This window comes from Natrix helvetica (assembly GCF_964273705.1).
Source record: "Natrix helvetica genome assembly, chromosome: 1".
NCBI lineage: Eukaryota > Metazoa > Chordata > Lepidosauria > Squamata > Natricidae > Natrix > Natrix helvetica.
The window spans coordinates 247,198,987-247,212,949 of NC_138548.1; the positions used below are offsets into that span (position 1 = coordinate 247,198,987).

At 43.3% G+C, this 13,963-nt stretch overlaps 2 protein-coding genes across 6 annotated transcripts in view; one reads left to right on the forward strand and one right to left on the reverse strand.

Moving 5' to 3' along the window:
• Positions 1-1,149: 1,149 nt before the first annotated feature.
• Positions 1,150-13,963, reverse strand: part of CASKIN2 (CASK interacting protein 2) — a 133,858-nt gene continuing 121,044 nt past the window's right edge. For all 5 annotated transcript variants that reach the window (XM_081937841.1, XM_081937840.1, XM_081937839.1 and 2 more), the window contains 4 exons: positions 13,647-13,785; positions 6,912-9,053; positions 5,467-5,797; positions 1,150-3,701 (listed from right to left, as the gene is read on the reverse strand). In XM_081937841.1, coding sequence (XP_081793967.1) covers positions 3,605-3,701; positions 5,467-5,797; positions 6,912-9,053; positions 13,647-13,785 — 2,709 coding nt within the window. In that variant the 3' untranslated portion in view covers positions 1,150-3,604. The remainder of the gene's footprint in view (positions 3,702-5,466; positions 5,798-6,911; positions 9,054-13,646; positions 13,786-13,963) is intronic.
• The window catches only part of LLGL2 (LLGL scribble cell polarity complex component 2), a 377,463-nt gene continuing 366,470 nt past the window's right edge, over positions 2,971-13,963 (forward strand). The window contains exon 1 of the mRNA XM_081937848.1: positions 2,971-2,981. The gene's annotated coding sequence lies outside the window, so the exon portion shown is untranslated. The remainder of the gene's footprint in view (positions 2,982-13,963) is intronic.

Below are 13,963 nucleotides of genomic sequence, written 5' to 3' on the forward strand. Positions count from 1 at the left end.
TATAACTCAGAATATGTGCAAAGTATGTTGCAGAGGAAGAAATGGAAAAAAATTAATGCCTCTTAATTAGTCCCCAGGCTTAGCGATTGCTACAGAATACATGCTAACCTAAGAATAAGTTCCATTGAATTTCAGGGAACATATTTTCAACCAGAGACCTATATGTTTGTAAGGTTGATTCTTTGGAGGGATTGACTTATTTGTGATGTGGTTAAGTGACAACTGGCTAGGTTTGTTGTTCTCCTCTTCCCACCACCAACCTTTTAAATCAAAATAACATTATTAAATGAGATTTGGAGTGAAAAGGCCTCACAAAGTGGCTAATAGAACAGTGCCTTTATTAGCGGTGGACTATGAGGTCTGATGTAGTGTGCCAGCCTTTCACCACGTATAGAAAGGTGCAGGAATTTCTTTAAAATGATAAAGCCTTAGTAAGACCACACTTAGAATATTGCATCCAGTTTTGGTCACCATATTATATAAAAGATACAGAGACTCTGGAAAGGATGCAGAGAAGAGCAACAAAGATGGTTAGGGGGATGAAGGCTAAAACATATGAAGAACGGTTGCAGGAGTTGGGTTTGTCCAGTGAAAAGGACAACGGGTGACATGAGAGCAGTGTTACCTGAGGGGCTGCCACAAAGAAGAGGGGGGTCAACCTATTTACCAAAGCACCAGAAAGCAAGACAAGAAGCTGTGGTTGGAAACTAACCAAGGAGAGAAGCCATCTAGGACTAAGAAATTTCCTTACGGTGGAACAGAAGTTGCCTTCAGAAGTTGTAGGTGCTCAATCATTAGAGGCTTTTAAGAAGAGACTGGACAGCCAGTTGTTTGAAAAAGGTCTCTTGCTTGAGCAGGTGATTGGACCAGATGACCTCCAACCTACCTTCTAAGTCTGTTATTCTGTTAACATGCTAAATAAGAAGGACCTATTTCTTCTCTTTGGCAGCTCCTTTTAAAGTGCTTTACACACTGAGACCTGAGAATTTGTATGTTTACACTGTACCCGAATTGTGAAGTCAGCACTCATGGTTTTATGGTCTCCAAAGACAACTTGTAAAGTCCCTTAAGCTCTATCTGCCAAAGCTAATAATATATTCACACAAGTCAATTCATCTGAAAGCAAAAAAGGAGACCCAACTAGCCAGGCAAGGCATATCAAAAGGGAAAATTATTTCCACTATTTAATACCATCAAATTGTAAGGTGTGTTAGTGGAAAACAATAAGCCATGATTAACATTTAACAAGATTTAAACTTTTCAAAACTGTCAGGTGTTCTCATGAAGTAATTTCCCCATCATTTCCTACTCCAAGGCTGGTTAGACTCAGCTGCATCCATACATAATTTACACAGCATACAATATATTTAAAATAAACTATTAGTTCTTTAAAAAATAAGCATTCTTTGAAAGAGCAAATAAAAACCAAACAGATTGGATTCTCTCCGCGATAAGGAGAAAGAATAGCATTTTACTGCCTCCTAGTGGCTGAGACGGTAATGTGGTTCCACCCAGATCATAAAATACAACAGATCTTTGATTAGTAAATATATAACAAACCCACGTTTTAAAAATATATACATATCTTTAATTTTTTTTACAGTTTTATCAACAGTGGGGAGGAAAAATGAGCTCTAGCCAGTCAGTAAAATGTGAAATGTATAATATATTTAGGAAAAAAAAAGTTTTATAGGGACCCTTTTTGAAAAGTGCCACCGGTTGCAGCTATTATTCTTACAGCCCTAGTCATCAACCAAAGGCTGACTAATCCACTTGACACGGGATAAAAAGAGTCAAACATGAAGAGAAACTAGACCTATGGCAAAGAGCTGCTAAAAGGGTCCTTTGTCCTGCCAGCCCTATTTGCTACTTTCCTTCCCCACTTTATTTCTAAGAAATCAGCACTTGCATTGCCTGATTCATGGCTGAAAAAAGAAAGAATTGTGCTTTCTTGGTTCCATCAGCAGAGGGCTTCCTCCTGCCATGAAGGGAGCCCTTACCCTCCTGGTAAACCCTTTAAGACAGCAAGAACCTTCAAAGGGGAAGGGCACTGTCATAGTTTCAGGCATAATTTTCTTTTTAAAAAAATCTTGGCTATAAATCTATTTGTAGCTTATAAACAGAATTTGTGTGCAACTTCTCCCTTTTTCTCACTTCAGAGATCATCTTTTTCTGAAGTGCAGTAGGGTAACATAGCTGTAGCTTGGCTCTTGTCTTCTAGATTCTTGTTTGTGGGTTTAATAATAAGCTTGTAGGCCAGAGGTCTTCGACCTTGACAACTTTAAGACTTGTGGAATTGCCAAGTTTGGGGACCCCTGTTTTAGGCACTCTTTGAGCTGGTAGGGTGGGTGGGAAAGGACTAAGAAGGGCAGTTTCACGCAAACGTTTGGAGCCCAAATGCTGCCATTTTTCGTTTCCCTAAAAAGGCAACAGCGCTAATTAGCTGTCAAAAGTGTTTTGCTCCTTGTAGGGGAGAACACTAAGTAAGTAAAAAAAAAGTCACTTCATATGGCTACAACAGAAACTCAGTTGGCATGTTAGCATATTTTTATAATCATTATCACTAGGGCAGCGGCCCCCAACCTTTGGGACCGGTTCCGTGGAGAAAGGTTTTTCCATGGATCTGAGGGGGCATGGTTTTGTATACTGCCTGCATCCCACTGAAGGGGCTTTGCTTGTTTGCACAAGACCGGTTGCTGACATGCTGTGGTCTGGTGCCCAAGGGTTGGGGAGCCCTGCATTAGGGGATTTGCTAAACTAGCCGGTATTGCTCTCATAGAGTCTACTGAAAAAGGGGGAAATGGAAGACAAATCTCTTCTCTGCTCTCTGGTCTTCCAATCCCATGCATTGCATAAGTCCAAAGGATTTGGGAGAGGTCAAGTGGCTTTCCGTTCTTCCCAAAGCCTTGCTTTGAAATGATGTGTGCAATTTTTTTTGTGAACCACAGGCTATGGCATGTACTTTTTGAACAGGAAGGAGATTTAAGCCCACTGGTTACACAGTGTTTTCTGTATTGATATGCTGAAAAGGCCTCAGGGATTTTGCCTTGTTCTGCAAGCTGCCAACAATCAACCAGTGGACCACTATATCTGGAAAAAAAATCGTCACAATGCTTCTACTATTGAAATGACAAAACTCAGGAACAAAGAAGGAGCTCGTCTTGAGAAGAAATGTAGGTCTGTGTGGCAGGAGGAAACCTTTTGAGGAGAAGCTCACAGTGACACTGATCATCTTATTCCACAATTAGCCTGAGTAGAGATATTTCTGCCTCTTTGTAACTGCAGTGTGGTGTGCACCATTAGTTCATAAGGCAGCACATTTGCTCTAGTGTATAGGTAGAAACCAAGTCAATCTGCTTCATCTTGTGGTCAAAGCGCTAGAAAGCACCAGAGCATAAGTAGCTGTGTGGGGGCGGTTTCCAGCTGGAAGTGAAGATATGGGAGCCTCTATCCAGCAAAACAGGATGAGGAAGCAAGATGCTAAAGTGCAGGCAGGGAGAGAAACTAGAAGTACTCGTGAAACACATCTCAGAGGTGGTCCGTCTGTGATATATGTCAGGTTAGAAGCGTGAACCTATAATAATGCAAGCCAAGAAGCTGGTGCTCAGTCCAACATGGCATCCAGTTGCTCAGCTAGGTCGTTGAACATGTTGCTGATGTCTTCAAGAATGTTCTTGGTTGAGTGTGTTGTCCCATAACAGCTGCAGAAGAAGAAGAAGAAGAGAAATACCAAATGACTGCAAGGTTTGAGCAAAAATTGACAGGTCAGATGGATCTCCCCCTTTTGTGGGAACTGAAGATCATTTCATTCACACGCTTGATACAATTGCTTATCTTTGTTATGGGAATGTCTCCCCCAAAATGGACGGCTTTCATTCTCGTGACAGATTATATTGCATAGCCATTTCAGTCTTTTAAGATACTTCTGTTAAATTTCTGTACATTTTTCAGATTCACAACACCTAGACCAACTCTTCCATCAGAGAGTGAGAGAGAGAGACTAGAGATGAATCTGATCTTAGAAAGAAGCTGCCAATTGTTATTTAATTTAGTGGGGTTGGAGTTTTATTCCTAGGATTTTCTATCTTGTCCAGCTATCATGGACAGGCTTTGGATAATATGTACCCCAAACACATAGATGCAACATGTGTTTGTCTGAAAGAAGAAAATAGGAAAAAAGATGCAAGGCTGAATATGTTGGATGTTTGCCTTAAGGCACATCTTTGAATCTATTATAAAATATGTCCACATATGAAAAATTCAAAATGGCAATTTTTATTTTGAAGTACAAAGCTCATGGGTAATTTATATTTGCAGCTTACCATTTCCCCCAGATAGCTCAGAAGACAGTTTATGGGGTGGGGGTGGGGATGAAAAATTACAAAAACAATTAAACCACAAAAAGCAGTAAAAGTAATGGGTACTTTTCAGCATTTACATAACAAGTTTGGCTCCACCTCTTTAGGTATTGGGAGGTAAGGCGCATCTCTCTCTTTCTCTCTCTGTCTCTCCCTCCTCCTCCCCCCTCTCTCTCACACACACTCTCACACAAACAGTTTTCTTTATCTTTTCAAATCATGGGTAGTCTTGGTGGTTAGATATGGCTAAAAAACTAGATCTTGACAAAGTACAGAAAATGCTGGTTGGTTATCCCACTGTTCCAGAGTGGTAGTTCTTCCTGTAATAGAAGCTATGTTTCCCCCCTTTAAAACAGACGGAAATTGCCTCCAAAACTCTGCTTTCTCTGGAAGTAGATAATAAAGATTTATCATTAATGAAAGGCCATTTATTAGCTGTCTTTTACATAAGCAGGACTACACTCTTTTTCTAGCTCTGTCATGCTGATCTATGCCTTTAAACACCAAAGATGACGATGGCAATATACTTTACAATAAGACTGGCCTAAAGATGACTTGGAAATTCTGTTAATGCCATCCGTCAATAACAGAGGCTGGCAAAGAGGAACATAACCAGCTGAATTTTTGGCAACAACTTTCAGGCTTGGTATAAGAGATTCTCTTTCACCCATATATGCCCAGCTATTGAATAGGTTTTGTTTGCTTTGAAGTCTGAGCAAGAATAGGCGGGGTGGTGGTGGTGGTATCACAATTCCAACAGGGTGCAAAAACGTGTGATTTTGAAGAAGTGATCCACATAGCTTGTTTCTATTGAGAAGAATCAGTGGCCCTTTTACGTTGCTACGTGGTTGCAGTTGGGGAAGAGAAATTTGATAGATGCACCATAGCTTGGGAGAAATGGGAGAGCTATTATGGACAAAATGTGCATATAATTTCACACAAATCTACAGCTGAACTTGGAAAAAAAATATGCACACATTTGGTCCTAATGAATCAGAACGTGATGTCTGCTCCTAAGTGCTCTTTGTAACAAATGGAGCATCTGTATCCTGCATCCTACCTACTCCAGTGCCATTCGAAGATGCCTCGTTCAAAGCCTTCTACTCACCTGTCTGCTTCCTCTGCAATGATCTCCTTTTCGGCAGCTTCAAGGGTGGATGCCAAAGATGAACTGGTCTGTTCCAGACGTTGCTGAGTCTGTATTACATCTGGACACAAGCTTGAAGGCCTTGGTGGATAGGGCACCCCAAAATTGAAAGCAGGCTTATTGCTGAGACCCGGTTTCATGGGATAGGGACTGGAGACTTCTGACGCCATCTCATGGGCTGCTCTGGAGGGACCTGGGTGGTGGGAGTTTGGCAAGACTTGCTGATAGATGGTTTGGGGTCCTGAAAATACCAGCTTGGTGGAAGCAATGGATGTTGGCATGGCTGTCGTGTCTGAAATAGAGGGAAAAAAAGCTAGTGCTTAGTGTCCTATCTGATGCAGAAGAGTCTGCAGAGTGTCCCTTGAAGTTCGGGCAATAAGGTGCAGCAATGACAGGTGACCGCATTCTCATAGAGAGAGCAAAGGGTAGCTGAGTCCCCATAGCTCGCTAAGCCAAATCCCTTTTTCAAATTGAAGGGTCACCCTCTGTAGACCAGGTGTAGCTTCTATAAAGAAGTGGGCCAGACCAGGACAAAAACTATCTAAACTACAGTTCATGTTATATCACAGGTGGGTTGCTACTGGTTTGGGCGAACTGGTAGTGGAATGTTGGCCTGGGTTGCCGAACTGGCAGTGACCCAGGCTGGCCACACCTCCGAACCAGTTCCCTGGTCGCCATGGCGTTTTTTTTTGGCATTTTTAAATATTCTGCGCATGCGCAGACCTATTTATAGGCAACTGCACAAAGCACAGGCATACCGCAATGGCAGTAACGCCGGCGGCAACACACCCCTGTGTTACATACATTTAAATTTATCAGCTATAAATTAAGTAAAGTTAATAGTGTTTACCAAAAATAATTCCCCCCACCAGAGAATAGCAACTAAGATGATCAAAGGCCCAGAGACCAAAACCTAAGAGCAACCGTTGCAGGATTTGAGCTTGGCTAGTTTCTAGAGAAAATAAGAATTAGAGATGACATGATAGCAATATTCCAATATTTGAGAGGCTGACACAAAGAAGAGGGAGTTAAATTATTCTCCAAAGCGCCAGAAGGCAGGACAAGAAACAATGGCTGGAAACTAATCAAAGAGAGAAGCAACCTGGAATTAAGGAGAAACTTCCTAACAGTGAGGACAATTAACCAGTAGAACAGCTTGCTTCCAGAAATCGTGGTGCTTCATCACTGGAGGTTTTTAAGAGGAGACTGGAGACAGCCAGTTGTCTGAATTGGTATAGGGTGTCCTGCTTGAGCAGGGGGCTGGACTAGAAGACCGCCAAGATCCCTTCCAGCTCTATTCTATTCTATTCTTCTTCTAATATTAAACATTTTTAGTAGTAATCTTGGCAGTAGCTCTGGAAATTATTGCCCACTTTCCCAATCCAGTGTCAAAGCTCGCAACCTACCTGTTACAGGGGCTGGTATTCTTAGCTGGGCTGATCCTCCATGCCTCTCGCTGTGCGGTGGCCCTGGACCGGCTGGTTTCAAAGAGACAGGAAGCTTGCTAATTCCCTTCTCCAGGGACAGGATGCTTTTCTCTATCTCAACTATTTGGAATGCCATGTGGTCATCCTCCAATGGGCCTGTGGTAGGGAGCGCTTCCATCATGTGCAGCGAAGGCCCACTGATGCTTACCGCCTGGGCCTGGGCATACTGTGGGGCGGTGGTCATGCCTGGGCTTGGAGTGGCCATGCCAAATGCCTTCAGTACATTTTGGAGAGGTTCCCTCTCTTTGCACCGGGGCCGCCTCTTGACCGTGTCGGATTCTGTGAGATTGAATTCCAACATTGGGCCTTCTTTTGCTGAATCCCCTTGAGACTCTATTCCATTGGACTGAGCAGGAGCGGAGTCTGAGTCTGGAGCTGGGGCATCGTTTTTCATCTGCCCCAAAGGCTTTGGTCGCTGTTTGATGGTTAGGTTGCCTTCTTCTGCAAAGGGGATGCACTCACTGGAGCTGTTTTGGGAAGAACAAGGGGATTTGGCATAGTCATCCTTCTCAACTGGACCATCTTCCTCAGTGTCTGATCGGATATCTTCATGGTTATGCTGCAAAGCCTCCGTCATGGTAACTGCTGATTCACTGAATGTTCGCCTCCTGGGAGTGTTGCCTTCCAAGACTTGGCTTCTACCATTCAAGGTATTGGTGTTACCAAGGCCTCCTTCAACTGAATTGTGTAGGCCACCTTTCTTGGTACCTTCCTGACCACAACTGGGGATCTGGGAAGACTGAAGAGGCTGGGCTGGGCTCCCATCATAGATTGGCCTATCAAGCTTAGCAGCTGTGTTTTTCTCCAAGCAAGCTCTGTCATTAGTATTATCCCCGTCACCCTTGGGGAGTGAGGATCCATTCTGTGTCTGTTGGCCTTGTTCAAACTCTGCATCAACTGCTAAAGGGCTGGAGACCGAACTGAGGCGTTTAGGAGGAGGAGGTGGAGGGCCTTTCTTCCGGGCACGGATAGCAAAAGACTGACTGCGCAAGACTTTCGCTTCTGAAGGTGGTTGTGTCCGTGCAACCTGACTGCGCCCGGGTCGCCTGGTTAGGGTAGCATAAGAACCCACTGAGCTACTGGCTGGCTCTTCCTCATCGGGTTCCCCATCCGACAACGCATAGCGGTTCAAGCTTTGTGAGCGTTTCTTGTGCTTAAAGCCCTCGCCGTTCTGCTGCTCAGGCCTAGGCTTTGGGGGTACCTGAGGTGGCTCTGTAGGGCCGCAGTGGGAATGAAGATAGGAGAAAGGTTTCTGGGCAGTTGATTGGAGAGCGGTCCTCTGGACTGACAAGTGGGTAGATGGCTTGGCCTGCTCAGGCATGGAAGGTGGAGGAGCCAACTGGGCCTTCAGTGATACATGGGGATACATGAAGACATACGGGGCTGTTCCCTTGCTGGCAGCATGGGGCAATGTGCAGGGGGAGGGGACTGATAGGGGGCTTGATGGCTCTGGTGAAGCACTTGGTCTATGAAAGTGATCCATCCCCTCGGGCAGATTTCTCTCCCTTAAGGGACTTCCCACACAACTGCTAGAATAGCCATTGACTCCATCTGGTCCATTGAGCAATGGAATGAATTTCCCATAGTGGTCTGGGCTGGGCCGACCCTGGGTAATGGCGGGATTCTCCACAGGATGGAGCTGGTTGAAAGAATGCCCTCCACTGCTCCCGCTGCTCCCTTCGCCACTACCCAAACTCTCCTGCGAATGGCTAGAGGACGTGCTTTGGGACAGCATGTTCTCCTGGGAATGTCCTGATCCTCTAGATCGGGCGCCAATGCTCTCTTGGCTCCGTGACCTGCCTTGTGTACTCTTGATGGTCAGTGTCTCTTGGCAGCTGTTGGACATGGCTGTCTGGAGCTCGTGGCTCAGCTCGCTGTCCTGAAAAGTGGTCATTTTGGGGGTGAGAGGAGAATGACACTCCCCAGTCTCCACGGTCTCAATGGTGACTATTTCCAAGGTACCGGGGATCTTGCGTCTAAGAGTGTTGACTTCAGCCTGGCTCTGACTCTTGCAAAGATCTGTCAACCTCTTGACAGCCAGCATGAACTTCTTTTGGTGGCCTGCATGTCACACAAGAAAAACAAAGTCAGCATTTCTATGGGAGCCAACAGACCTTTTGGCTTGGAAAGAATTCTAAATGTAGGCAAAAAAATTACGCTTCATCCCTATATTCGCAAATTTGTTAGCTTGGGAGGATGAAAATAAATAAACAGTAAATTTGGGACACAGAGCTTCAACAAGACAAAGGTTTCTCGATTGCCCTGTGCAGGGACCATGATAAATATTAGGCCAGCATTTCATTAGCATAGCAAATTTAACACATCAGCAGGCCTTCACAATTGGCAGTTCAATATGCTGCTTTTAATGTTCCTATCAAGTAGGTACAGAAAAATTTCCTCTACTCCCTAACTATTTGCCCATAGTTCAAAATGAAGTTGAATTTTTCATTTTAGGTATTTTGACTAATAGTTATTTTAAAGGATCTTTCAGGCACAGAGACTGCATGTTAGATAAATTAGCAGCTGTAACAACGACTCTACCAAGTGAAGCCAAATTCTTTGTTTCTACATTAGAAGCCATCTGCTATTAGGGTTTAATTTTAAATATCTTTGGTTTTTTTCTTGCAAGTATAATTAGCTAGATGTTTGTCATTCATATACGATCTTTTATGCTTCTGGTTATTGAATTAATCCTGGAGAAAATCTATCTGGTTGCTAAGAGGTGATACTAATGTCATGGCACAGAATCAATCAATATTGAATTAAAGGTAAAATCTTCAAGCTGAACTCAATTCCTGGTGATATAATTAATATGTCAATGTAGTTTTCCAGCAATGTGCAGTTGGTTTTCCACTGCTTTCTTCAGCAATATTCATTCTCCTGTAGCCAACAATCTTGGGATTTCCTGGTTGAGGGCTGTTTAGTTTTTTTATGAGCAACCAAAATTAATACTTGGCTGTGCAGTTAATGTATTGAACCCTAACAGACTTTACTGTTCAATATATAACCGTCTCTCGTTGCCTGAAAGCTTAGTGAACTCTCTGCAGCATTCACTAGGCTCAAGGCTTTTTTCCCCCTGGAGTCTAAAGGGACCTCTCTAACCAGAGCAGCCTGGAAGAAGCTATTTTAGCTGAGCAACTTGTAAAATAAGACCCCTTTTTCTGCATCATCTCTTTAAACGATCTTTTCCTTAATGTCTCAAGGGTATTAAGTGCATTTACACAACACAAATGATCCAGCAGTCATCTCCACTGCTCATTCATTCATTGCTGAATACCAACAGTATACAACTTGGAACAAATGGGTTAGCCTTTATTTATCCATTTATATGCCACCTCAACCACTACAATAACTCTACTTTGCCTTTCATCCAGTGGTGGGATTCAAAATTTTTTACTACCGGTTCTGTGGGTGTGGCATAGTGAGCGTTCCATGGCTTGGTGGGCATGGCAGGGATGGATACTGTTTAATCTCCACTCCCTCCCCACTCCAGGGGAAGGTTACTGCAAAATACCCATTTCCTTCCGATCAGCTGGGACTCGGGAGACAGAGAATAGATGGGGGCGGGGCCAGTCGGAGGTGGTATTTACCGGTTCTCCGAACTACTCAAAATTTCTGCTACCAGTTCTCCAGAACTGGTCAGAACCTGCTAAATAACCACCTCTGCTTTCATCTCTTCAGTCCTCGTGCATATGTCTCCCTCCCTCCCTCCCTCCTTTTTTTTTCTAAAAAAAATAGCAATTAAAAACAACAGTAATAATATTCTTTTGCCAGAGTGGGGAAAACAATGTCAGTGGCCATTTTCTGTTTCATTTCATTCTTTGCCTCTGTGCAACCATGGGCCCGTTAAAACCAGAACAGCCATAGACACAGAATGCCTAGAGAGGCCCTATTTTGTAGGGATTTCAACCATTGTTCAGGCAATGCAGTACCTCTGACTAGAAAGAGTTCCTTTAATGGAATTAAATCTCTAGGATTACTTGGCAGAGTAAACTAAGCCTTTTTTCCCCTACTCCTATAACCCAGTTAAGCGTGTTATGTGAGTAGGCCTATGGCACTGTTTTTTGTTTTTTGATTTTTTTAAATTCATGACTAGAGAATGGGGCTACAGTTCTTGACATTCTATATAATGTCAAGTGGGGGAAGCTGAGGAAAGCAGTGGGAAGGGTGAAACTGGAGCAACTGTCTTAGGTGGGTCAGAGGTGGGTCATTTGTTTTTAAAAAGGGGTCTCATCAACAGCTATTTGTCATGTACACCTAATTACGTATACATTTGGCTGTTTGGGGATGAAGCCAGTTGGCATATTTAGGTTATGCTTATGCTCATGGACAAGCAAGGCTGTCTTCACTGAAAACAGGATTCAATTACTCTGGGAATTTGGTGCGGTGCCAAAAATTGCACTAATTCCTGCCTCCGAAGAACAGGGGCAAGCTTTCTCCCCTATTCTTTTTCTCCCTCATTGTAAAATATGGCTTTGGTAAGGAGCCAGCCAAAGGTTGATGGGGTGGCTGAGCTGCCTAACTCATTAAATCAGGTCTTGACAGAAGGCGGGGAAGAAAGGTTTCCAGGAATGGTTAAATGCTATGGTATCGCGTTCCATGGAGGCATTGCAACCTGTTCTTGTTATAAGGATGGTTTAGATCAGTGTTTCTTCAAGTGTAGTCCTAAGACCCCTGGGGGACCCCCAAGCTCCTCTCAAAGGTCCATGAAATCAAAATTATTTACCAGCCTATGTTGAATATTAATGTAATATTAAAATCCCATCAAGCAATCATTAGTGATAGCGAATGCATCGATTTTAATTTTTAATATGGTAAGTACTGTATTTCCCTGAAAATAGTCTTGTTTTCTTTTGACTCCCGAAATAAGTGCTTGACCTTATTTTTGGTGAAATCTTATTATTTTTGAGGTGCAGGAGGCAGCGGGCATGGTCACCTCATGGCTGCTGCTGTGTTGCAATATTTTCGGGGAGGGCTTATTTTAGCGCAGGGGCTCAACAACCCAATTATTTGGGCTTATTATCTGGGGAGGTCTTATTTTGGGGGAAACAGGGTATCAATGAATATAATCCACACAAACAAAAGCTCTTTTGGGGTCCTCCGTCATTTTTAAAAGTGGGAAAGGATACTGAGAGAAGAAAGTTTAAGAAGCACTGAACTAGGTGTTACAGTTCTGAGACATGCCTCGAGCTCAGCTTCGATGAAACGGGAGAAGGCAGTTTCCTAGACCAAGGTAGAAAAGATGAAACGTGGCCACTCCGACAGAAGGAAGAATGAGCAGGAAGCTTTCCTATAAGCATGACAATCAGTCCCTGAGGGAATAAACACCTAAGCATTTTTCTGCTGGTCCATGTCTGAGTCCTTCACAATTAATGCTCCGTACTGATCAGGTGAAATTTTAATTTTTTGTATTGATCGATTTTAAGGATTGGGATGTTAGGGTATCTAAGCTTATTTATTGCAAATTACTTCCAGCTCCTCCAGGAAGAAGAAGGCTAAAGAAATGAGCTAATTAACAAAATAATTGCTGTCTAAGGTGCTAATCAGGATGCGGAATTTGCTTTGATGCTTCCAATTGTTGATGTCCAGTTACACCATCCCATCCCTTAGAGCTGTCACAACTGTGCGGGGGATGGGGTGTGTGCAAGGGGGGCACGTGTGCATGCATGGGGGGGCGTGGGGCATGGGCCACACACTTTACATTTTGGAGGTTCTGGCATGCATGCACTTTGGACACTCGGTCCGGGAAAAGTTAGCCACCACTGGTCTAGGAGGCTGTCTCCTTTTTGCGACTGTCCTTGGCAAGCTTTGCTGAGTCTGTCACTGTGCAAAAATGAAGACTGCATCCTGGGCCAGGTCCAATGTTCTCTCCCGGCTACATATTACAAAGTGAATTGGAGTCAGCCAACAAAATTTGGGGAAACTGTCAATCCATTTGAATAAGGAAACACTTTTCTTAGGATTCCATGGAATCTCAGGAGTAACTTTAAATCAAATAGATTTTGGAGTGTAAAAGCTTTTGTGAAGTGCTGCATTATTCTTAGTTGGTTATTAACTATTTATGACTATCCTTCTTGGATTTACTTTAGCTAAAAGCTGGTAAACTGACACCATCAATACTTTAGATTTCAACTCCCTTTATGCCAAGCTAGTTACCAAAGGCTGGGAGCCCTGGTGGTGCAGTGGTTAGAATGCAATATTGCAGGCTAATTTTGCCCACATCCTGGAGTTTGATCCTGACCAGCACAAGGTTGATAAAATGAGGACCCGGATTGTTGGAGGCAATATGCTGATATGTGTAAATTGCTAGAGAATGCTGTAAAGCACAATGGAGCGGTATGTAAGTCTAAGTGTCTAAGTACTATTGTTATTTCTAATTGCTAATAAATTTTCTAAGGTTCTTCTCCTTGCCTGTAAGTACCACAGTCACCATAATACTCTTCTAATGGATAGCCAACAATACAGACTGTCTAGATTCTCCATTCCAAGTCAGTTAAAAAGTTCTGAGAGATGAATCACTGAAACACGATCAAGCTGAGGTGCGGTGAATATTATGTTATGGATCCAATTTCCCCACCCTTACAAGAACAGTCTTGTTAGTTACATACAACCAGAAGTCCCCAGTTTTGCTTCTGGCTTTTGATTTCTTCTCACCAAGTTTGTTGACGCCAATCTCTTGCAAATCCTCCCAAGTCAGATCGGTCACAATGTTGATGGAGTCATAACCGTTGCTCACCAGCTTTTTGTGGTACTGTGGTAGACCAATAGCACTCAACCATTCCATCAAGTCATCCTAGAAAATAATACAACCACACTGAGTTTCATTAGAAATCTCTGTTTCTCTCCAAGCCTATGCAACTTGGGAGAGTTAGGAAACGGAATGGATCCTAGAAAATACATATGTCAGATCAGGTTTTGGGTTAGAATGCCTGCATTCCCTTGCCATTTTTTTATGCTCACTGGAAGGCACT